We start from the raw sequence: 25,585 nt of genomic DNA, 5'->3' as shown, positions 1-25,585 counted from the left end.
AGTGGTCGGGGGCCTAGTCCATGGGGCTCTGGAGAGTTCAGGTTTCTTGGGACTGGAAGCCAGGCCCTTGGGATAGGGATCGATCGGGTGAGCGTTGAGGGCTCCTGTGGGCCCCTGGGTGATGCTGTCGTTGGCGAGGAGGGGCGATTGGGGAGGGGTATTGGGATGTTTGGAGGGATTATATTGTGCATTTTGGGGTACTGTGGGTCCCTGGGTGGTGTTGTCGTTGGTGAGGAGAGGCGTTCGGGGAGGGAGTTTAGGGGGAATACAGGCTATACCGAGGTTGAGGAGTATTTCAATTAGGCCTTGGGTGATGGAGTCGACCTGTTTTTCCAAGGCTGTGAGCCGCTTAGTAGTGGAATCAATGGGGGGGTTGTGGGCAACTGCAGTGGGGCCGAGCGTGTTGTAGTGCGAGGGAGTGGGTTGGGAGATAGGGATCGGGGTAGAGGGCGGGGGTTGTGTGGGAAGAGGGCTGGGTGAGATATTGGACATGGGCGGGAAGGGGGGAGGGTCAGGATGAGGATAAGACGGGGGACGTTTGAGAGTGGGGGGATATTCGAGGGGAGGCTCGTTGGCTGTGAGCTGCCAGTTGACCGGGGGGTGATTGTCCTCGGAGGTGGGAGAGTGGGGGGGGATATTCGAGGGGAGGCTCGTTGGCTGTGAGCTGCCGGTTGACCGGGGGGTGATTATCCTCGGTGGTGGGAGGTATCTATGGGGGGAGAGGTGGTAAGGGGGGGTGGAGGAGGGTGAGAGTTGGCTTTCCTGTAGGTTGTGGATGGGTGGGCGTGGGGGGTGGGATGTGGCGTGTTGGGAGGGAGCCTGACGGGCTGTATGTGGATCGAGGGGGGTCATGTCGCGGTCTTCTCTGTCTGTAGAGGGAGTGGACGGTGAGGGTGTAGATGCGAGGTGCGGCGGGGAAGGGAGGGCTGACTTGAGAGAGGGGAATAAGGAGTCAAAAGCTTCCAGGTTATCATTGTTGGCTTGTATGAGGACTGTGCCATTGGTGAAGATAGTCACGGTAGTATAGCCCTTGCCAACTGATCTGAATGGAAGAATCGTAGTTAGTTTGCAGCTGTGAGCAGTGGAGGTGGTTTTGGCGATGAACATCCGCGTTCTAATTGTGGAGACCCAATATTCGGGTCTTTCTGTGTGGAATATTAGGTCCATCTTCATCGGTCCTACGGAGGTCGAGTGGTAGATGTCAGTGATTAGGGTTTCTTCATGTTTGCGGATGAGTTTTTGCTTGACAGTGCGTCGAAGCTTTGTAGAGAGGAGGGGGGGGAAGATGATGGTGTAGGAGTTCCGACTGTGAGGTTTGAGGTGGGCAAGTGTTACTGGCGGAGGAGGGGGAGGTTGGTCCCGGGCCATGGTGAGGATAGAAGAGGGGGGAGAGTCTGGTGAATTGAGATGTGCAGCTAGGAGCTTAGGAGGCCCAGCGTGACGAGCCGAGGTGTTCCCGTAGAGTGTTGAGGTTGATGTTCCAGGCCGATGGCGAGGGTCTTAAAGCCCGTGTGGTACTGCTAAGGAGTTTGCGGTGATCGGTTCCAGTTGGTAGTTAGACCTTTGTAGGCTAGCGTCTTGAGAATGGAGTGAGAATGGGGGCTCTGATCAGGAGAGGACATGCAGAAAGCCTCCCAGACGTACACACCAACAGCCAGCTCCGTGAGGGATCTGGTCTAACGCAGTACTAGGTTGCTTGTTAATAAGCTCTAACAGCCATGATCATTCTGATAGAATTGTACCCTGTCTGGCGTGAAGGTAAGGAGTTTAGGTCTGCAGGACCTCCTTGGTCATTTTTGAAGGAGTGGTTGAGGATAGAGGGAGAGGTCTTCCGTTGACCCCCTGTTAAATGCCCCTCATGAGTTTCACAGTCATAACTATGTTCCACTACCTGAGCGTGTACTATCCCAGTGTGTGCTACTCCACTCTACGGCACTCCAATGTACCGAAATACAGTATACACCACTGGACTGCGACACAATCCACTGTATGCTATTTCACTTTACAAGGCTACATTTTGTGACACACCATTAAACCACACTAAACTGTATGTCACTAAATTCTACGCTTCTATAATTAACCCTAGTGAGTTGTACGACACTCTACTGTACGCTACTCCACTACATGGCACTCTGTACATCTGAATACTTACCAACTTAGAACTCAACTTTATTACACTGCACACTACTGAATTCTACAGTACTCCACTGTATCACACTTCAGTTTATGCTGCTCCACTATATGCTATAGCACTGTACAGTATTAACTGTACCACACTGTAGTGTACGCCATTCCACTCTGCACCACTGTACGGCACTCCAATATATGTCACTCGATTTTTCGCAATTTATCTTTACAATACTGCACTATACCACACTCCACTTTACGTTAAGCCCACTGTACACCACTCAACTGTACCCCACTTCACTGTATGGCACTCCAATGTACCCCACTCCAGCATCCGCTATTCCAGTTTACACCACTCTACTGTACCACACTCTACTATACGCAGCGCCGGATTGGTAACGCGGGCACTCGGGCAATGCCCGAGGGGCCGGTGTCCAGTTCCAGCAGTGGGCTGCTTTTTTTTTAGCAGTCTGAGGGGTGATTTGGCGGTTTTTGTGCGTTGTTCCGATGCCACCAGCAGCCAGTGGGTGCCTGAGTGGCCTCAATTATCTCGCTTTTATTAAAGGGCAGAGGTGTCACTCCCTTTCTCTCGCTGGAGCCGGCCCATTTACATATGCATATTGAGCGGGGCAGGGGGCCGGAGCAAAAGTGGCCTCACTTGTATTCTAGTGTGTTTCACCAGTGCAAACTAGTCCGAGCCTTTTTTTTTCGCACCCGCCCCCTTTTTTTTTTTAAATAAAAGTTCGCCGAAGCAGCGTTTTGCAAATGTAATATGTAAATGTGGGCCACTTTTTTTCATCTTGCCCGGGCCGATTTTTAATCCCAATCCAACCCTGACTATACTTCACTTAACTGTATGCAATTTTAGTACACCACATTCCAATATATGCCCCTACACTGTACAACATTCCACTGTATAGCACTCCACTGTACGCCAGTGCAGTGTAATCAAATACACTCTACAATATTTACAAGACATAAATCCACATTACCACACTCCACGGCATGCTATCCCACTGCAGTGTACGCCACTCACAGACCCTGTGAACCAGAACACATGCAACTCCAGAATGGTTTTGGCCTATTCGGGCATCTTAGTATGGTGCAGCTTAGTCGCCTAACTAGGCTTCGTCTGTAGAGTGCAACCAGTCTAGGTTGCTTGTGTTCCCTTTTAGAGACCCGCTTGGCAGTTCAGGATAGACTATTCTCATGAGGAGCAAGGTAAGCACTGATTTGCAGGGCCTCTAACTAGAGTGGTATAATGAGTGAAAAACGATGGACTGGAATGTGACTCCGAGCGATCATCAATGTCTAAGATTAATTCGAACATTTCATCCCTCACCTTGTTGTTTGTTGCAGGACTAACTAATGAAACTGTGCATGAAGTATGCACAGAAAGTATACATACGCTAACTCCTGAGAATGGCCATCATCTAACCAGTGAAAGTGGATATGGATTAGGTACTGACATGAGGCATAAACTAGCTACTGACTATCGATTATCAATGCTGTTTGTGCGAGTGCTTACGCCACTGCATAGTGGGATACCAATGAGAAGCATAAGAGAGTTTCTAACATTACATGTACAACGCTGTGCTCAAGAGAGTTAGCCACACTATCCACTGGAAAGCTATGAATGTTGAGCCTTAGCTGGTTATTAGTAGGTCATCAACACATTCCATGGGAAAATTACAAACACGGTGCAGTAGAAATATCAATGCTGGGCACCAGGAAGCTACCAATGCTGCACTTGGAACACTTGTAAGCAACACGAAGTGCCCAAACCACAGTGGTTTGGGCACTTCGTGTTGCTTACTATTGATATTAGGTCTAGCCCTCACCACATAAAGGACCTAACCCCTTTTGTTCGCACTTGGAACACTTAGCAGCTCTGCTCATGAGCAAGCTTGCTATCAACACTTTGCCTGGAAAAAACAAAATAATTCTGCATGTGAGAACTAAACCGCGGAGATAAAACAGTGAGCTGGACAGTTACTACCACTGTATGACAGAAAACACATTTCTAATCACCTTACTGCTCTGCATTAACTGCCCATCCACAAAGTCACCCTCTTTAATGCCATCGATATTTTCCAGAGAGAAAGGCCTGGCTTTTGTCCAACTTTTTTTAGCTCGCGTTTTCTAGACTCAGCTCACAGATCCAGCCATGAGGAAAGGAGGCCATTCTTTCTTATTCTTGCAGGCAAATAGATTTAATTTGTTGCGGTCTTCTCTCAGTCATTTCTCACTAATAATTGTTCCTTAAAGCCCTTAAAACGTAGCTTCTTAGCACTCTTTTTGATACCTTGCGCTTGAATATCTACTCAGCTATCCTTATGGCCCCAGGATATCTTGTTGATGTCACCACGCCCTTAGTACGTACAACTACTACTAAAGCAACACTGCTCCTGAGGAAGCCAGCTACACTGGTCTCAGGCCAAGTACAGACTGGGCCTGAGATATGTACCGTCAATGGTCACTGGCTGGGTCTTAGCCTGGGCATCAGATAAGTAAATTACTATTGATCAGAGAAGTAATGGCCAGGCCCCTGTGACTGAGACAGGTACAGACCTTGGGTCGACTGTTAGTACAGATACAGTAAAACACACAGCTCCTGGCACAGCACAGCCCATAGGATGGAAAGCATAGGCAATGCAAGTTCAACTAGCTGCTAAATGTTGTGATAAGTTACAAAGGCCATAACAGGAAGCTCACAACACTTGAAAGTATCCGGGAGAGATACACGTGTGTCAAATATACCGCAGGCATTTACAGGCTCGCACCACTGACAATCCACCTGGACATAAGGAAAATGTCATGTCATTTAGGGGTTAACCCTTGACCTGATGTGTGATATATTGATTATTCTGAAAGTATTATCTCAAATTAGAGAATGTTAAGAGCTAACATTGATATCCGTTTATAGCTGGAATGCCATGGGCCCCAACTTAATGATTCAGAAAAGGGGGTGGTGATGAACAGAGTGTCTGAATTAAGCAGACCACTCTTACCCAGTCCAAAGATCAGGGCTTGATCCATCACCGTTTTTTATCTCACTGCACCATCCCAGCTCAGAACCTGGCTACATGCAAATTAGTCTGTTCCTGTCCCAGTGCATGATGGGAACAGGGCAGACCAAACTACCAAGCCAATTCTTATACTGGGAAGGAAACAAGCTTCCGGGGACCGGTTTCTGGCATACCTAGTTTGGTGGTAAAATACCGCTGTGACTGGGGTACAGTGGACTCCTGAGAACATATGCCCTGGCGCCACTGCATCTTCTGAATACCTGATTGCACTGCCCTGGCCACACGCATCCCAAAGGCTGCTTCAGGATGTACACTTTGAGGCCTGAGTGAATGTTCTGGGTGTCCATAGGATGGGCAGCTTCTTAGAGGTACCTTTATTTCAAACAGACAGATGCCAAAGAGTATTCTGATCTGATAATCCCGTAGCTGGCTGCCCAGCCATGCCTGGGCCGCTCTGACAACCTCCTGGCATCTCCCATGTTGCTGAAGCAGTATTCTTTGATCATGCCCAGTCTGTTTACTATATTATAGCTCGAGCCTCCCAAACATAACATGTCTTAGGGAAAAAAGACTGAACATATTTTGGATATGTGCCCCTCAAGCAAAGATCAGAGCCCAGATCAGCTGGAATCAAAGTCGGCAAGTTATCCGCTTGAGGCCTAATGATGCGCACGGAAACTTTGAGGGCAGCTGCAGGTCTCGGTTCCATGCAGTGAAAAGCACATGTTGTTCCGGAAGCACGAGGACACCGAGATATCGGGTGACCGCGCTGTGCCCAGCTAGAGCAGCCCTCGCGCGCTCTCTGCTGGGCCTGCAGCAGCTGAGGCTCAGTGACAGATGGTTGGGTTTACACTCCAGGTCCGTAGTGAGCAGCATGCAAGGCTTCACTAGGGCTGGGCGACGCTCAGTGACAGCGCGAGGGGGTAAGGGGGTGATTGGGGTTTAATACAAGCACGACGCGCGCGGGCCCCGTGGAGGGGTTCACATCAGTCACCTCAGCAGCTGCAGCTGAGGAGACAAAGCAGAGCGGAAACTGCCAGTACCAGCTGCCAAAATGTGGGCGGGGCCAGCTGACTCAGCCAACGAGCACAGTCACATGGGAAAATACCGGGAAGCAGGGCGTGTTTATAAATCACAATTTCTCGAACAGTCGGCTTACAATTAAAAGACACGAATCACGCACCCATACCTATGCAAGGGCACGAGAACGGCGGAAATATTTCAAGAGCCCTCAACTGTTAGCAAATTTAGGTGTAAATAAATCACTATCAAATTGAGGCGGTGCGCTTCGCTCTAAATTGGAGAGGGGATATCTAAATTGTCGAGGGGGGATATCACTCTCTAAGACTGACGCCACACCTCCAACAGTCGAGTCGAGTTAATTCACATGACAATGCTGCAAAATGCGTTTATTCAGCCATTCATGCATTATTTGCTATCTTTAAAAATATCCCATACTAATGATAAAATACTTGCAAAAAAAATAACGATGGTTAAATTGTTCTGAAATGTTTTTCTCTCGTAATGCACACTGAAAAATAATATCAAGGATATTTCCCTTCTAAGGATGCAAAGCTGTCCGAAGAAAGCTACTGCATGTTGGGTGCCCGACTGGAACATTGTAGCCAACAAGAACAGGTCAAATCATTTTCACGTTGACACACCCACTTTCACAAGATTCAGGAGTCTTATCTCTTTGGTCACATTGCAAATTGCACGATTTATTACTTGATGGTGTCACCTACGTCAGAGGCAAGAGTTGGTTTAATCGGTTGCGTAGAATAACAAGCATTTACAATGCAACGGTTTCGCCTTTGGAAATGTTAAAGCTATTTGCAATGTAAATGACAATGCCATTTATTTATCTGTTTTCAAAACCAACACATAAATACAAATGTTGCCATTTACAATGCCAATAGCTCAAACTTTTCCAAAGGCGAAACCGTTGCATTGTAAATGCTTGTTTAAATAGGTGTTGGCTTTGAAAATATATAAATTAATAGCATTGTTATTCACAAAGCCAATAGCTTACACTTTCCTAATGCGAGTCCTATTGGCTATGGCAATGCTTGTTGGTAGCAAGCAAGGACAGTGCTGTTGTGGTGCTGAGTGATGATGTGGTTGGGCTGAGTGATGTGGTGGTGTATTAGAGTGATGTGGTGGTGTATTAAGAGTGATGTGGTGGTGTATTAAGAGTGATGTGGTGGTGTATTAAGAGTGATGTGGTGGTGTTCCTGAGTGGTGTGGTGGTGTCCCAGAGTGATGTGGTGGTGTCCCAGAGTGATGTGGTGGTGTCCCAGAGTGATGTGGTGGTGTCCCAGAGTGATGTGGTGGTGTCCCAGAGTGATGTGGTGGTGCCCCTGAGTGATGTGGTGGTGCCCCTGAGTGATGTGGTGGTGCCCCTGAGTGACATGGTGGTGTCCCTGAGTGATGTGGTGTGTGAGGGTGTGTGTGGAGGCAGATGAAATTGTAGCAAACTGTGCCTGGCATTGCAAACTTTCAAGCTCAAATCAGATGTTTCGAATGACGAGGCAACAGAAGGCGCAGAAAAACAGCGGTATTTCATAGACATATTGAAGAGTGCCTGTCTGGTGGCTTAGTGGATTAATGCGTCCACTGTTGTGGTCTGTGTTTGACCTAATGGTCACAGGTTCAAATCTTTCAACTTGTTTTTAGCCACATAATTGATATGAGGGATTTCTGGCTGAAAACACAGTTTTGGGGCATGCCTCCTGAGCACACCCCTTCTCCTCTTCTTCTCGTGTCAGTAAGTGGTTCCTCATCAGAAATGGGAAGTCACCAGACTGTCTTTGGGCAGGATCTGCAGGGCATAAAATGCTTAATTCACAGGGACATCGACTGCGGTGCCTAAACGTGCCTCTGCAACATAAAGTTCAGAAGATACGAAGAAGGGACATTCCACTCTCTTCTGAGACCGTCGTAGAAGTAGATGACTCTAAGCTCCCGAGAGACCAACACCACAAACATCCAAACTCGCAACAACGACAGCCGGATTCTCTGCTGATTTTTTTCTACCCTATCATACCAGCTTTTTGTAGCAAGAGCTACAACGAGACAAACAGAAGTGCTGCATAAACGGAAAAGGTCAGTGCACAATTCGCAGCCAGTTTAGCTCGCTGAGGAACACAGGCACACATGTGTACAGTATCAGGCAATGCTGGCCTGTGAGAGTGCCAAGGTGTCGGAGACCCTGGTATACATTATGAAAGCCTGCTTCGGAGCAGTGGACAGCCAGTGCCACCTGGAGATCACAGAACTGCTGCAGCCCCCGCGCAAATTGATTTCATGCTGCATCCATCATTTTTGCTGAAAGGTTTCCTTTCCCTTTAATTTTGTCACAGATATTACAAGAATAATGTAATGTATACATTTATTTCCCTTTCCCTCGTGTAATTGAAACAGGTTTCCCCTATTGCTTTTAAGGTAGCACCTGTAAATTAAGTTTACACAAAGCGAGACGGTAATGAGAAAATTGAAAAATCAATGCACAAGACTCGAAAACCACCTTACGGTGTGCAGCACGCAGAGAAATTAGTTTCCGCTTTGTGTTTTTTTGTTGTCGTTTTATTTTGTTTTTAGAAATTAACAACAAAAATGCTTCAGGAAACATGCAAAAAATGTTCTACTTGCATTACAAATAGTAGAACTAACTATTTTACATACATGTTATGTCGTGGGGATGTGTCACAGCTTGCGCACACTGACGCATTTGTGTCAAGGATTCAGTCATAGGGCAGAGTTCGAGATCTGGTTGTTTGAGTAGGATCACATGTAGTTTGGAGAGTGGGTAATATGCATGTGCGTAAATATTTCAGTGCACGCGTGTTAAAATGAGCATTAGACCAGTGAAATATCGGGCGCTTCTCTGAAAACAATGGGTGGCAGAGGGCCAAAGCGCCATCTGCATCGACATACTGTGCTCGTGTTTCTGTTTCTCCTCTTTAGTTTAGTTCCTTCTAGCCTCAGTGGATTGAATGTTCCAATAACATTACAGTCCTTCTGCCTCAGGAAGGAAGAACAATACCAACAGGAAAATACCCTGGCACAATCTCCTCCACATAAGGGGTAGTACGGTGAAGGAAATACCAATAATGGAGGATGGTCTTTCAGTCTGAGCACTTCCTTCAGATAGCAGAGCTTTTTCTGTTGCCACTCAACTCAGATCCTGAGTGTATGGGGAGTCGGTATTGTTGAGAACATACAAGCTAGAAGGCCCTGGAAAGGTTGTATGAAGGCATCACGCATGCCATTACAATGCATGCCATAACAACACGGCATGAGTTTCTACCATGCATGCCTTTACCATGCAAACCTTTACAAAGAATATGCCTTTACCACGAAAATGTATTTATTTCACAGGTAACTATAAAGTCTTTTCATATATATATGTTAAAAAAAAACACACCAGGCACTCACTAAGTTTTCGTTTCAACCAGCATATATTGCACCATTCAGATGCACTTTGGGTAATGCCTTCCGCAGTGTTTGCAACATAAACGAAGCGGGCTGAACTTAAATGCTTTCACTTGTCCTCATTCCGGGAACTACGTCAGTCATCAAAGTAGGACTGCGCCATTCAAAAATGCAATTCGGTCTTTTAGCCCGCAATGTCAGAGCGATGGTATATGTATCACAAGTTCCACATCCTATATTTTACTAATCACAGTCTCAGCCTTGGACCGGCAATTTAGATCACTTTTGCCACAGGCAGAGAACAATGTGGAAAAAAACTAAGCGGCTGCAAGCTCAGATATGGCACGGTGCAATCAGTCCTCCAAAGTCAATCACACCCCAGTTGGGCTTCTCTTGTTTGCCCCCAAAATCCAAGCAATTCAAGTTGGCAAAATTGCTCTTCATTAAACCAAATATCCTGACAAAATCACCCCTTGTTGTAACCATATTGTAACAATACGGGCACCAACCAGTCAGAATTGCCCAATGATTGACTTTGGAGGACTGCTTGCATTAGATTGGTCCAGGATCTCATTTGACAAACCCACATCACCCCCAACCTTAGCAAACTCCACTGACTCCGGGTACAGCAAAGATACCACTTCAAGCTACTGAGCCACGCATACAAAGCCCTGCACAACTGCGGCCCAGCCTACTTGAACCACCGCCTTAACCAGACACCACCACTCCGCATCCCTTTTTCTAACCCTCACCCTCGCATCTGACATAGCAGAAGCAGCGGTCACTCCTCCTACCTACCACCAAACACATGGAATGAGCCATCCTATCATCTCTGGACCTCCTCATCACTTCTAGAGTTCAGACAATCCCTGAAGATCGGTCTATTTAACTAATTAACTGGATCCTGCCAGCACCTGGATGGATTCCCTCACGGGTGACAAGAAGCGCTATACAAATCTACTGGTTGACTCATTCACCATAGGGCGTCTTTAAAGCAATTAGGAAGAAGTCCACACTTCTCACTGCAGGTAGCAAACAACTATTCACTGTAAGCTCATGTGTGCATCATAATTGCTACACAGTAACAAGGCAGCCGTAGGACGGTGTACTCCTTTTAACAGCTCTTTTTATTATTCCTTAGAGGAATCCATTTATTTGAAGTAACAATTATTCCTGGTCAGCCAGTGCTTTCAATGGGCAGGTACAGTAAGGTGTTTAGTACCAGCACTTCTTTCATTTGAAAGAAAAAGTACATGCACTTCTCAGCAGGGGTCTAATAATGTTAATGGGAGGGTAACACTTCTCAGCAGGGGTCTAATAATGTTAATGGGAGGGTAACACTTCTCAGCAGGGGTCTATTATTTTTAATGGGAGAGTGACAATTCTCAGTAGCGGGCCAACATTTTTTAACGGGAGAGTACTGGCACTTCTCAGCGTGGGTCCAATATTTTTTTACGGGAGATTACTGGTGTTTCTCAGCAGGGATTCAATATTTTTGATTGGAGTATACATGCATTCTCAGCAAGAGACCAATAATTTCAGTGGAGATATCAGCACTTTTCAGCAGGTACAAAACCTTTGATGGCAGAGTACCGGCACTCCTCAGCAGGGATGTAATATTTTAGTGGCACTTCTCAGTAGCACGCAGGCGCTCTGCGATGATGAGAACCAGCACTTCTATATTTCCATGTCAGGCACGGTTGTCAGCTGTGCTCTTCAGACTAGCATCTCAATGGGTGATACAATTATTTTAATGTCCCTCTTCCCATAAGCCCCAAGGTCTCTCCCGTCCGCCCCTTGCAGCATGGAGAACGCAAGGGGCGGCATTCTGCAGCGGCCCACTTTTCTAAAGACTCCAGGGTGAGAAGAACAAGAAGATATTCCAATCAGAGGGGGCAATTCTCTTTTTGGGAGGTTTAATAAGGATAAATATTACTCATATTTAAGGAGAGGGTATTAATTTGGGCAGGAGCGGACTCAGGAGTCCATTTTTTAGACCAAAACTCATTTCTCACCATCAGACTTTGTTCTAGACCAAGAAAGAGAAAGTCAGAAAAAGTAGAAGGGGAGGAAAAGAATGACCAGGAGGAAAGAAGGAAGTAAAGAGCCTGCGAGAGTTAGATAAAGAAACAGGAGGTGTTGGAAGCAAGAAGCAAGAGGCATGAGGAGAGATCAAGACCAGGTAAGCTTAAAATTCACAAACCAGGACATTCAACAGCACCTAAGCACAATATAGCGCCTGCAGTTATTTCTATTTTTTTATTTTTAGCAAAGCAAGCACTGAATTTTACAAAGCCTAGTAGTCTTGATGGAAATAACATGCATTGTGGGATGTGCGCGGTGCAAAAAGACCAATAAAAGGCAATGAACCCTGCCAAAGAAAACATATTGTGGAAAAAATATCCCTGTGCACTTCTGATAACTCCAGAGAAATGGTTGGCTGGGGTGGGAGGTCAAGGTGAAGAAACCATTAATGGACTCAGGGTGGGGCAGCAGCAAAGTAAAAACCGGCAACTAAACCTTCACTTCAGTGAAATGGAAACGGAGGTCGACTGAGGGAGGGCATCCTGGCGCACTTAGGCCTGCCCTCTCTTTTAGTGCTTGAAGGCCCATTCTGACACACCCAGGGAGCCCCCGAGCCCTGAACATTCCATTGGAGGCCCCGCAGCTGACGCTCTTTCTGCACTGCAGAATCAGCCGCCGCTGCACGGCTCTCCCTTTCACCCACAGCAAGCTGCGTCCTCCCCCGCTGCCTGGTCTCTGCTGAAACCTCCCAGTGATAGAAAAACAGTTTAAAAAAATGCAAATGCATGTAACTGAGTAATCAACAGATCTAAAGGCTGCCTGAATCTGAATTTACGGTGACAATCATTTTTCTTTAATCTTTTTCAAAGGTACAGTGAGCTGGTAACAGATGAGTAACAGATGATCAGGGCGGGCTCGCGACTTCCCTGGAAGCGGCTGCAGGTCTCACCTGTATATGGGCTCGACAAATTTCCCAGGGGCGAAGGGGGCGCCGCCCCGTGCGGGCAACTATCAAAAGGGGTCAGGGGCTGGTCTGGGCTGTCTCCCACGGTGGGGGGAGTGGAGGTGACACATGCCTTTCAAGTGTCAGTGCTGGGATGAGCTGCGCCACTGAAAGGCACGATAGCAGCATCTTACCTGTGCGTGTCTCGGCCGCTGCTGCTTAGGGAACCCGAAGGTGGAGCAGTGTCACCAGGGCGCATAGCGTTCCCCTCCAAGCCATGTGCTGCGGGAGAGGCATGCCCACCTTGCCTGTGTGCCCTGGGCGCTTCACCGCCACCAGTCACATGGCGGCCTGGGTCTCGCTGCTGTCGGGAGAGAAGTGCAGATCTGAACAAATTGCTCTCAGCAGGCAGCCGCCGCTCTTTCGCTTTCGGGGTCTTGTTGAGTGTCACTTAAGGATATTTGACTTTGAATGGGTGGGAAGAGGCATATTATTTTCGCGGTCGTTATGGCTAGGTAGAAAACTATTAATACTTTTTTTTTTTTTTAATCTTACAGCTTCTTGTTCTTAAAACGGAAAACGTACCCCAAGTTTTCAAAAACTGCGTGCATAGTGACTGCGGCCGTGTTTGCCTTTCTCCGCTGGCTTTCTTGCTGGCTTTCTCCGACGTGGAGCTTGACGAGCCTTAAATGGGCGAACTTTTGTGCTGTCGGCCTTCCACCCTTGGTCCGCCCTCACACGCAGCAGGAATGAAATAATCAACAAGCGCCCCACACCCAGGCACTTAAGGAGGCAGTGTGAGGTGCTGGCTTTCTCCGACGTGGAGCATGGCAGGAATGAAATAATCAAGCGCCCCACACCAGAGCACTTAAGGAGGCAGTGTGAGGAGCTGGCTTTCTTATGAAAGGAAAACCGACTTCACATGTCTAATAGTCGGTAGTGATATAGCGCGTTTGCATATGAGTGGCATCAATTGACAATGCATAACAACAGTAATGCACGGTTTATATCAGAATCAGTTGCTGAAATATCGTACAGGAGAAAAAAGGAAGGGGTTGCAGTAGAGCAAGGCAACAACATTTATAACAAGTCAGGTCCCGGGCCGGCCAGCCAATCACAGCGCGGCCCGGGAATGACGTCACGGGGGTGTCCCGGGCCGGCAGCCAATCGCAGCGCGGCCCGGGACAAAGGGGCGGGGCTTAAAAAAAGCACCAGAAACGCCCCCGAATCGCGTTTTCGTGAGAAAGCGCGATTGACAGCCTCTGCCTCCCAATGGCTAGCCTCCATTTATGGAGCTAGCCAATTGGAAACAGAGGCTGTCCTAACCTCACTATTAAAAACAACAGATTTCGATCTGGGAGTGGCTTCGCCCCTCGCCAGGTTACGAAACCTAAAAATGGCACCACTTACATCTTGAATAAGACAACAAAGACACGATAGATGAAAATGCTTGCGCCAACACTTCCTAACTACTCAGAATTTCTGTGAGTAGCACTGTTTTCCATATATTTGAGCTTGTCTGTGACTTTTCAGAATGTTACTAACCATAGTCTAGTAAGCATATCTCAAAGACTTGGTCCAGCGTGAACTGCTAACAGCAGAAACCTTTACAGAGAAATAAAAACAATGGTTATGGCCTCTGAGGAGTGAACTTTATCGCAAAGTGTTGTGTGTGTGTGTGTGGGGTGGGGGTCGGGCAGGGGGTTGGGGTGGAGGTTAAACTCGAGTCATGCCCCAACTAGCTCTGAACATTCAGTCTTCCCAATATGACAGACTCACCAGGACCAGGTCCACTGGATTTATGTGATTGTGCGGCTGTGGCGATTCTCAAATGATTATAGCTATGCCTCATTTGCCACATAATCCATATGTAGATTCTAGCAACAACATTTGTTTCAAGCTCAAACGGTTCAAAAGTCACTACAAATGCAGCAAAACACGTTGCAGCGCAGTGGAAGGCCCTTTGCAAAGGTTGACTAGTTACATTTGTGTTGCTTGTTGCTATATGTGGGTGTTAAACTGGTACTAATGAGGTGCAACCAATGCCCAGACAATGTTAACAAGTTTGAAAACCACAAAATGTATTGCATTATGCCACATCATTTTCCATTTCTTGCCCCATAATTTACTCAACCCAGCCATATAATTTGTCTCACCCCTGCAGCATAATTCCAGTGGCCATGACTACGACAGAAAAAAGTGATACACAGAAATTATTGTGGCAATAAATCTTAAATCTCTGGGAATTTCTATGGGTGTCTTTCCATTCCAGGTTTGCCTATGCCACTTTTAGGAGAGAGACTATTATACGAAAATCAAATTTGACCACATTACATGCACTCAATCTTACTTAAAAAAATAAAATGAGATGTGTTGCTCCTAAAAACAATGAAACCAAAAAACCCAGGCCACCAGGCCCGGCTCCAGGAATTTTTATTTGGGTGGGCCAAGGGTACATTTGGGTGGGCCACTGGGACTCAATTTGTCGCATATATTTCTGGGCAGGCCTGCTTCAGGGCCCTCATTTATCTCTTCTTACTCTTGCAAGGCCCAGTAAAACGCACTCTTTTCCAAATCTCTTTCTAAATGTTATTACTCTCAATAAGTGATTTTTACTTGTAATGTTCCTTTGATGGGAAGAGGAGGTTTCTGAGGTGGGGGTATCAGGCAAATGACACTTCTCGGGCTCCCGCTGTGCGAGCCTTCAGGGAGAATCCCTCTTCATTACTACCTCCACCTGACCCCAGACTCTGCAACACACTCCCTTACAAGCTTGAATATCCACTACTCCTCTCCAGTGCACCTTATCTCACAGCTGACCTTGGGCCCCAGCCCCATATCAGGCACCATCGGGCTCCACTTTCATTTTGCCCGGTAAAAACATTAGAAAAATCACCTTCAAACTTAAAACATTGAATATAGCAGTAAATGTAATTAGCACGCACTAAGTATGTTCCACAGTAGCCCTTATGACCCGACTGCTAATTAAATAAACAAAAACAGAAAGGCCATGACAGGGTCGGCTTTATCGCTGATGCGAAAGCCTTTTTTGGTGCCACACCAATAACCTCTTTCTCCGTAAATATCTTTACTACCACCTTCCAACAGTACCTGTCATCCCGCCATGACCCCCCTATTGACCTCCTCCTCACATTTCCTCACTACCTCACGCCACAAGTGCCCCTCATATCCCCATAGCCCCTCCCCCTCATGACCTCCTCCTTGGAGACCAGTACCCCTTATCTCTTTGTAGCCCCTCCCACTCAAGACCTCCTCGTCTAACTCCCTCACTACCACCCTACACCAGTGCCCCTCATCTCTCCCTAGCTCCCCCTCCACCCCATGACCTTTTCCTCGGATTCTCTCACTGTCATCCTCCACCAGTGCCCCTCATCGCTCCTTAGCCCCTCCCACTACCTCCTCCTCGGATTCCCTCACTGCCACCCTCCAACAGTGCCCCTCCTTTTTACGTAGCCCCTCTCTCATATGCATTTCATTTGTTGTATAGCGCTACTCATATCAGTGTAGTGTGTGTCAGTACTTTACATCACACACACATTATACAGAGACAATGAATCATAAAAGTATGTAAATCAGTCTATAGGGAATGTCACATAAGCTAATGAGGATTACAAGGTGTATGAATCACATGTCATCCATACTGGTGGGCAGTATATTTTAAAAGGGTTTGGTATGGGGAAACACAACCTTAGGATTTAAAGACTATTCCATGGGGGTCAGCTTTACTGATAAAAATGTATATCTGTCCAAACATACTCATTTTAGCAACTTTAGAATAATGAAAGACTGGGGAAGTTCTAACTATATCACAAAACAAAAAAAGCGAAGTTCTAACTATACCATTCATGTTTGTAGACAGCTCTTAGATGACAGTTCATAGGTCACTGTCCTATGATACGATTGTAACTTCTGAACTCCAAGTAACACAAGGATCTCTGCGACAAAGGCAATAACCCACTGAGCTATCCAGATACAATACAGTTCATCTGCATTTAAAAACTACTAACAAACAAATTATTGCTCTCCAGAAGGATCATTAATCACCAGCGTTATCTGGGCATTTTGTATTGTCTTATTGCTGTCCTGCCTCGGCCATGATAAAGGTAAAAACTGTTTAAATGAAGCTCACACGAAGTATGTGTCCTGCTGGGCCTGTGCAGATTTTAAAAAGAAAAAAATGTAGTAACACATTCTCTTACCTGCTCCATTAGTCAAACTTTGTGTCACAGTCTGATGTGATAAGCCACTGCAGGGGTTAGGAAAGGTGACTAAGAATAAATAAACTTCTTTTCGCCTGAGCTGCATAGAAAAAGAAATATCAACGCAGCAGGACAATAGGCAAAGGTTACCAAAGGTTACCAGTGTCAAAGAAAGGATTTGTCACCTTTCGCTGTGCCGAGATGAAGGGGTGAAAAAAGTAAACAAAGCCTCGTTAGCATGTTAATGGTCTGTAAAGACCTGTGAAGTAATCGGGTGTGGGGCTGCGATAATCTCTAAATCTGTTTGTGTGTGCGCGCCCGGGAAAGCTGTCTCGGCCCGGCTGACACACACGACCTGCGCGTTGCGCGCCTGCCTTCCAGCCCTCACTGCTGAGGGCCAAGGCTCATGTTTGGGTGGGCCATGCTCATGTTTGGGTGGGCCTGGCCCACCCGGCCCACCCGCTAGAACCGGGCCTGCAGGCCACCACAAGCAAATACTGACCAGCAATCATTACATCCTCACTAAAAATAATGATCAAATAGTGAAATGATGGCATAATCTAAAAGCACGGGAGAAGTTACCTGATTCCCCAGCACAGCAGCGGCACAGGCCCGGGACACTTCCTTGGGCCCGAACCACACGGAGGCGACCCTGGAGGGCAGCCCCAGGATGAAGACCTGGGCGATGGAGCAGATGACCTGGGCAAACATGGTGACTGCAAAGAGGTCCTGCCTGACGCTGGCACACTTGACCCAGGCTCCCAGGCAGTTGAGGCCAGCGCCCAGGAGGGCGGTCACCCTCAGCCCCCGCTTGTCCAGCAGCCAGGTGGCTGGGAAGATGAGGGGCACGTAGGCCAGCATGTAGACCATGGAGAGCCAGTCGATCTTGTCGCTGGTCACCTGGTAGAAGTGCGTGAAGATGTTGGTGATGATGCTGTACTGGATCCACTGGAAGGCGTTGACCATGGAGTAGAGGCTGAAGACGGCCAGGATGGCAAACCTGCGCAGGTACAGCCGGGTCTCCAGGGGCTTCCTCGGCCCCTCGGGGTCGCAGGGCAGCATGGCCTGGGTCTCCTCGGCTGCAGCGGCGGCGGCTGATGCATCCGGCGGCTCCAGCAGCAGCACGGCCCCGTTGCACGCTGAGAGCGGCTGCGTGCGTCCATTTTCCTTGGCATGCTCATGGTGCAGCTCTGGGGTGGGCTCTCCGGGAGGGGGGTGTGGATGGTGGTTCACCAGCTCGGGGTCTACCATGGTCCGCCTGCGCACAGGATGCTGCTAATGCTGCTACGCACACCTATGGCATGGGTGGCAGCTATGCACGCTATGCACTAGCAGTGGGCTATGCACTGGCAGTGCCACCGGATGCTGCTAATATCTGCTGCGCACACCTATGGCATGGGTGGGGGCTAGGCACTGGCAGTGCCACCGGATGCCCAGGGATAGCTCGAGGCAGAGGTGTGAGGAAACTCAAGCTCTGCAAATGTGCGCACACACACACGGGGATACAGGCAAGAAAGGTGCAAAAAAAACGATGCACTGTCTTCCTGGTCTGAGGATCCGCCACGCTCCCTCTCTACCGGCACAGAAGGCATGTAAGCCGGACTGTCAAGAACATCCACGCCCTGGCCAATCAGAGCCGGGAGATATTATCCTTGCAGAGTCTACTGAGGGATGCAATCAACCAATAGACGGTTAGCACTTTCCCTACGCGCATGGGCGGAGTCACATGAGAAAAGAATGACTCGGGGAGGTAAGAAGCCCCCCCTCCCCTTATCCATGACACGAGGAGATCTATTTTAGCACCGCCTACCCGTGCCAGTTTGGTGATCCCGCCCAGTGTCGAAGCAATGCGTTCATTGGTTTAAAGTGGCGTGACTCAAAAGGTGGGGTTTGCCCTGCCCTGTTTGGAGACGTTTTTGTCAAGAGACTTGTGTGACTCACTTCTTGAAATGACTCGCCATGTGTCTCGTTTCTCAAAGATGGGTTTGGAGTAGAGATGGCCGAGGTTTTTTATTTATTTTTTATTTTTATTTTATACCTTTTTATATAGCGCGGACTTTACCCGAAGGTGTCAGAGCGCGCTTCACATAAGGAACAGTACTGATACATGAGGAGAAAATTACCAGTGAACAAATTGCAAAAGCAAACGTTAAGTTAAATGAGGCAAAAGTGACAATTGTGAGCAAGCAAAATACAAGAGGTAGCAAAGGTACATTACAGGAGGAAAAAGTGACATGTGTGCAAGTTACAAAAGAGTACAAAGTACAAGTAGAGGTACAATACTACAATAAATGGCAGACACTCAAGCACAAGAACAAATGTTACGTAGGGAATGATGGCACTTGTGCAAGTATCTAAAGCAAACAAAATGTAAGAGCTAGCAAACAGTGTGTTACAAGAGAAAAGTGACGTGTGCATGTTACAAAAGAGTACCAAACACAGGTAGAAGGATAATACTGCAATAAATGGCAGACTCTCAAACCACAAGAACACACTGGTAAGGCACTTCCATAGTCATGGAGAATATAATTTTTGTTATAGAAGCTGCTGCAAGCTATTGTGGGGATACTGTCGTTCCTTCTTGTTTTACGTTTTTTCATGTGCATTGATTAACAAATACATGCATTTGCTTTTTTTTTTACCCATTTTATGATACGTTTTGTGTCATGTTTCTATAACATAGCTTACTATGTCATTCTTGAAATTCTCTGTTGGCAGTCTTTACTCTGGTTGGAATGCAGTGTCGTTATTCCTGCCCCAGATGATGAACTGCATGCACCCAGAGAGTGAGAACATGGCTGTCATGTCGTGGGCTCTAGATCCGCATGTCAGCGGTCGAAGTGCATTACAAATAGTAAGAGACCTGAGATGCTGTGCACAATTTGGTCAGGGGTAAAAGGCGGGGCTAAAAAAACAAGGTATTCAGTAACTTTTCGTTGTCTTTCACTTTCAGGCAGCGCACAAGTCCGAAAAAAAGAAGTGGGGGGACTGACCTAGTTTGGCAGTATGCAAGTGACATCACTGTGAATGGCATTACGGCACAGCACATCACTGGAATTGACATCATAGAAAGGGGAAACAACCTTTACAACGCAACTTTTACAACGCACTACCATTACAACGAAACTTTTACAACGCAAAAACTTTTACAACGCATACCATTACAATGCATGTTTTTTTTACAACGCAAGTACTTTTACAACGCATACCATTACAACGTAAGTATTGGTAAGTATATAATTATATTTAATATTTTATATGTTTGGGTTTTTTTAAGGGGTATTTTTAGGGTTCAGGGTCAGTTTTTAGTTTTTGGGTAAAGGGGTATTTTTAGGGTTCAGGGTCAGTTTTCAGTTTTTGGGTAAAGGGGTATTTTTAGGGTTCAGGGTCAGTTTTTGGGTAAAGGGGTATTTTTAGGGTTCAGGGTCAGTTTTTAGTTTTTGGGTAAAGGGGTATTTTTAGGGTTCAGGGTCAGTTTTCAGTTTTTGGGTAAAGGGGTATTTTTAGGGTTCAGGGTCAGTTTTCAGTTTTTGGGTAAAGGGGTAGTTTTAAGGTTCAGGGTCAGTTTTCAGTTTTTGGGTAAAGGGGTATTTTTAGGGTTCAGGGTCAGTTTTCAGTTTTTGGGTAAAGGGGTAATTTTAGGGTTCAGGGTCAGTTTTCAGTTTTTGGGTAAAGGGGTATTTTTAGGGTTCAGGGTCAGTTTTGGGTTTTTGGGGTACAGGGGTATTTTTAGGGTTCAGGGACAGTTTTGGGTTTTTGGGGTACAGGGGTATTTTTAGGGTTCTGGGTTATTTTGGGGTTTTTGGGGTACAGGGGTACAGGGTAAAAAAAAAATTACATTAATTAAATTAAATAAAATTATATTAATTACAAATAATTTAAAATAAAAAAAATATTATATACTTACGTTGTAATGGTATGCGTTGTAAAGGTACTTGCGTTGTAAAAACATGCGTTCTAATGGTATGCGTTGTAAAAGTGTGTGCGTTGTAAAAAATTCGTTGTAACGGTATGCGTTGTAAAAGTATGCGTTGTAACGTCATACATCCCATAGAAAGTGTCACACCTTTACTAGAAGTGGCATCACAAGAAGTGACATCAGACCTAAAGCCCTCACATATATGTTTAGCAGGTCTATCCTTTTTTTTTTTTTTTTAATATATTTTTATTGCAGATAATCTTACATTTACACATGCCGGATAGCAGCTACAAAAGCATCAGTTGAAATCGATGCGACAATAAAATTCGCATTACTCAGCCATTTAGTCCACAACCCGGAGGTCAAGCGGCAATAACCAGAGATGTAACATGCGTGTTTGCGTCATTGAAACATAATCATGTCCGGCCAACAAAGGATTTTAGCATCTGCGTTTCTTTTACTCCCCTTATCCTAACATATAGACTTTAACTACCCTCTGGAGCTAATACTTAACAATTCACATTGCTATTCTGTGCGTCCCCTGTACCCGTGCCCTGCGTCCCATCCGTCATCCCCATAATACTCAGCGCAATGAACACAGCGATCTCCTCACCTATAAGTATACTTGCCAACACAGCCAGGCCCGATGGTAGTGACTTCCTTTCTCCCCTATTCAGCTCCCTTCCCTCTTAATCCCTCCCCCCTAACGGAAATGGTGGTGTTGGCGCTGTCAGAATCACTTACTATATCCCAAATGTCGTTACCGATGGGTCAGCAAAACTACGCGCTATTTGTAGTAATCACCTGGATGTGTAACTCACTCCTCCTCATCTGGCATGTTTTGGTCCTTCAAAGCTTGGACCAGGGCATCCCATGATCGAGCTATCTCCAACGCTTTCTCATTGCCTGAGCGGGTGGCCTGCCGGAGTCGCACTACACTTTCGCAGCCTGCCCACTTACAGAACTCCCTCCTCCACCGCCCAAACGACGGTCGCTCCGTCGCCTTCCAATGCCACGTAATTTCACGTTTAGCCAGCAATAACCCTAAATCAATAAATTTACTAGTGACCTTTGTCTTGGCCGTATGAGGGGACCAGTGTAGTAAGCTTGTGGCCATGTCATAATCCAATTGCCTGTCTGTGACCGCGTTCAAAAGGTCCCCTACTGCCTCCCAGTAGCTTTCCACGTGTGAACAGAACCATAGCATGTGTTCTATCTCAACACCTTCCACCAGACATCTCGGGCACGCCGCGTTCTGGACATGGAAGTACTTCCGGATCTTCCCCGCCGTTAAATAGGCCCTATGAAGCGCAAAGTATTGAATCAGTTGGAGACAAGCGTTTCTAGTGCCCTTCCACGCCCGTTTAAGGATTTGCTCCCAAGTGGTATCTGGTATCTGCCGACCTATGCTTTTTTCCCATTTAATCTTAAGAACATCTAGGGGTTGTAATCCCTCCCGGAGCAGCCGGGACTGGAGGCATTAGCAGGTCTATCATGTGTACGTTTGTGCGCATTGTGAGGACAATAGCACAATGAGCTATGGAACATGATATGTGACTTCTATACCTTGCAATCCCCCAGTTTTATGTAACACATCCTGTACATTCATTTACAAACTTATATAATTTATTGTACTTGTAATATGCATATGTTGATGTAAAGCGCTCTGACACCCAGCATTAGAATGAGTAGGGCTTGCCCACAAAAAATAGTGGTACTTAAATTATTTCAACACCTCCTCAGGAGAAGCAAGTTCTATATAAATGCAATTTGCTTTGTGTAAATACTGGGAAAGATCAGTTTGTTTAGGAATCCTCATGAAGGCCCCTATGGCGGAGAAGACGAGGTGCTATGATGCAGAAAATGGATTCCAGCAAGAAAAACGCCGGAATCCTCACTAGGGCAACAAGATGGTCCCTGCGGACCCCAGACGCACACAATGAAGCCAGGAATAGAGCCCGATGTGAACCACTGGTAATCTTGTTCGGAGAAGAGAGAGGCACGTTCCTGTAGAGCCGGACGGGAAACGAAGATGCCAGAAGAGGAGCCCGTTGATAAAATGAAGCCGAGCACACAGCAACCTGGAAGCAGATCAGGTAAATAAAAGGAGGGGAGAACCACACACGTCTACTAGAACGTGAGGTGCTCCTCCGCCCTGCTTGAGCTCCTTCTCCTTTATTCCGCATTACTCTGCCCCGTGCACACACGCGACAAAGGGCGGAGCAGTCCCAACAGTACAACCCCCCGTTAACCCCCCTCCCTGATTTGGGTTTATAATGATAGCGTATGTGGAACAAATGCAACAGTCGAGGGGCATGGATGTGACCAGCAGGTTCCTATGTCCGATCCTCCGGTCCATACCCTTTCCAATGAACCAGATATTGTAATCAACATCTCACTCCACAGGAATACACAATAGCCTTCACCTCATATTCAGATTCATCGTCAACTAAAACGAGGGATGGGTGGGTTGAACAGGTAAACTTGTTCCTAGTACCCAAGGTTTTAATAACGAAATAGGAAAAACCGGGTGGACCTTGAGAGTGGAAGGGAGGCCCAATTTCATGGCTACAGCATTGATTACATTTACAGTGGAATAAGGACCAATGAAGCGAGTTTTGAACTTTTGTGTTCCCGTCACTGCAATGTTATGTGTGGACAACCACACTTTGTCTCCAAATGCATAGTCAGAGGATGGCCATGTGGTGATGGAGATCTGCACTATCCTTGTACATGCTCTTAGCTTTGTTTAGGTTCATTTGGGAAGTCTTTTTTGTTTCTTGAATATAGTTTACAAATTCTAAGGTAGCCGGAGTAGGTGTGAAAACAGGAGGGGGCAGAAGCAGATAATGAGGATTAAACCCATAATTACAACAAAAAAAGGAGATAAACCAATAGCAGAATGCTTCCCATTATTGAAAGCGAACTCAGCTGCCCATAAAAATGTATCCCAATCAGCAGTGGAGATGACCAATTAACACCTTAGGTATTGAACTAGGAATTGGTTCACTCTTTCTGTCTGACTGTCCTCTGATGATGATGTGCAGCTCAAAGACATACATCAATGTGTAACAAGGACCCCAATCCATTTCAAAATTTAGATACAAATTGGGGATCTCGATCTGATACAATAACAGATGGAAGGCCAAGTAAACATACTATGTGCTGTAGAAATAAGGTAACTAGCTCTTTAGCAGTAGCCACGTTTTTCAAAGGAACGAAGTGTGACCTCTGTGTCAACATGCCCACAATTACCAAAATGATGGTGAACCCTCAAATGGTTTGTGGTAATTCTCCAATGAAATCCATGGTGATGGAATGCCAGGGATTAGGGGGCGTTGGCATAGGAGTATATAACCCAGCAGGGACTCAGTGAGAACTTTTACTCTGAGCACAGACATGGCATTGTTTAACGTACTGGTTGGTATCTTGAACCATAGTGGGCCCCCAAAAGGATCTCCAGAGAAGTTGGAGAAAATGTTTTTCTTGTAACCTGGATGCCCAGATAACATGTGAGAGTGGCACATTTCAAGAGCTTGTTGTTGTAAGGGCTTAGTAGAAACCACCAAACCCCCTTGGATATAAAGAAGGTCTTGAACTCTTACCCCAGTGTGTTTCTGTTCCAGTTCAACTTCTTTACAGTGTTATGCTTGTAACAGGTCACTCAAAAATGTCTCTTCTAAACACATGCCCCCCCAAATGTATTCTGGTGACCTGATTAGGGGATGATCAATGGTAGTTTCCACCTCTTCATAGCCAAAGTGTGATAAAGCATCTGCTTTGCCATGTTTCTTCCCTGTCTGAAATTGTATTACAAAATTGAAATTACTAAAATAATGTGTTCAGCGCAATTGAAGAAAAAATAGGGGTCTGGCTCCCTTTAAAAATTACAAGTTTCTATGGTCAGTAAGAACAGTAACTGTATGCAGGGCACCCTACAAATATTGTTGCCACTCTTCAAAAGCGTGTTTTATGGCTAGAAGTTCCCTATCTCCCATGGAATAGTTTTGTTCAGCAGGATTCAATTTATGAGAACAAGAGGCTATAGGATGTAACAGGCCAGTGTCCTTATCTCTTTGACTTAATTCCCCCAGTGCAACTTGAGATGTATCAGCTTCAACTATAAATGGTTGAGATGAATCCAGAAGTTTCAGAACAGGGGCAGTAACAAATGCATTTTTTAGTTTAGTAAAGGCTTCTTCAGCTGCAGAAGACCAGCAGAAGGAAACTAGGGCCGGACTGGCCGTAGCGGGCACCGGGCGTTTACCCAGTGGGCCGCTAGGGTGGGGGCCGGTTTTGGGCCCCTGGGGGGCCATTTTTGTTACCAGGGGTCGGCAATATCGGCCCTTGTAACAAAATGGGCCAAAATCAGCCCTCACAAACTGCTCAGTTGCCCTCCTCTTCACCCCAGAGGGGGGCGGCTGAGCAGTTTGCCAGGGCCAGTTTCTGTTCCCAGTCCGGCCCTGAAGGAAACCCCTTTTTTCAACAACTTGGTAATGGGGGTTGCCAAGGCTGTAAAGTTATCAATGAAACGCCTATAAAAGTTGGCAAAGCCAAGGAAACGCTGTACTCCTTGTACAGTAGAAGGGGAAGGCCAAGGCATTATATTCATTATCTTTTGTGGGTCCATTGTTACGCCTTCAGAACATAGCACAAAACCGAAAAATGTCACTTTTGATGTGTGGAACTCGTACTTATTTAAATTTATATATAAGTGATTTTCTCTTAACGTTCCAACTCAGCCCTTACATGACCTATGTGTTATGTGGTAGTAGATGAATATGTTGAAATTGGCAATGTATATACACATACGCGCGTTCATTTGTGTTCACTGTACCCCTTGTTGTAAGCAGAACGGATATCGCTAAAACACTAACCGTGTTATCCC

At 46.4% G+C, this 25,585-nt stretch overlaps 1 protein-coding gene across 1 annotated transcript in view; it reads right to left on the bottom strand.

The window, feature by feature from the left end:
* The window catches only part of FLVCR1 (FLVCR choline and heme transporter 1), a 168,412-nt gene extending 150,027 nt beyond the window's left edge, over window positions 1-18,385 (bottom strand). Inside the window, exons 1-2 of the mRNA XM_078649757.1 lie at window positions 18,205-18,385; window positions 17,361-18,146 (exon numbers count right to left, since the gene is read on the bottom strand). Coding sequence (XP_078505883.1) covers window positions 17,361-18,029 — 669 coding nt within the window. The 5' untranslated portion in view covers window positions 18,030-18,146; window positions 18,205-18,385. The remainder of the gene's footprint in view (window positions 1-17,360; window positions 18,147-18,204) is intronic.
* Between the last annotated feature and the right edge of the window lie 7,200 nt (window positions 18,386-25,585).

The sequence above is a fragment of the Lissotriton helveticus genome, chromosome 6 (genome assembly GCF_964261635.1).
Source record: "Lissotriton helveticus chromosome 6, aLisHel1.1, whole genome shotgun sequence".
In the NCBI taxonomy this organism is placed as follows: Eukaryota; Metazoa; Chordata; class Amphibia; order Caudata; family Salamandridae; genus Lissotriton; species Lissotriton helveticus.
The sequence above is the reverse complement of the archived record's forward strand: the minus strand, read 5'-3'. Positions and strand labels throughout refer to the sequence as shown.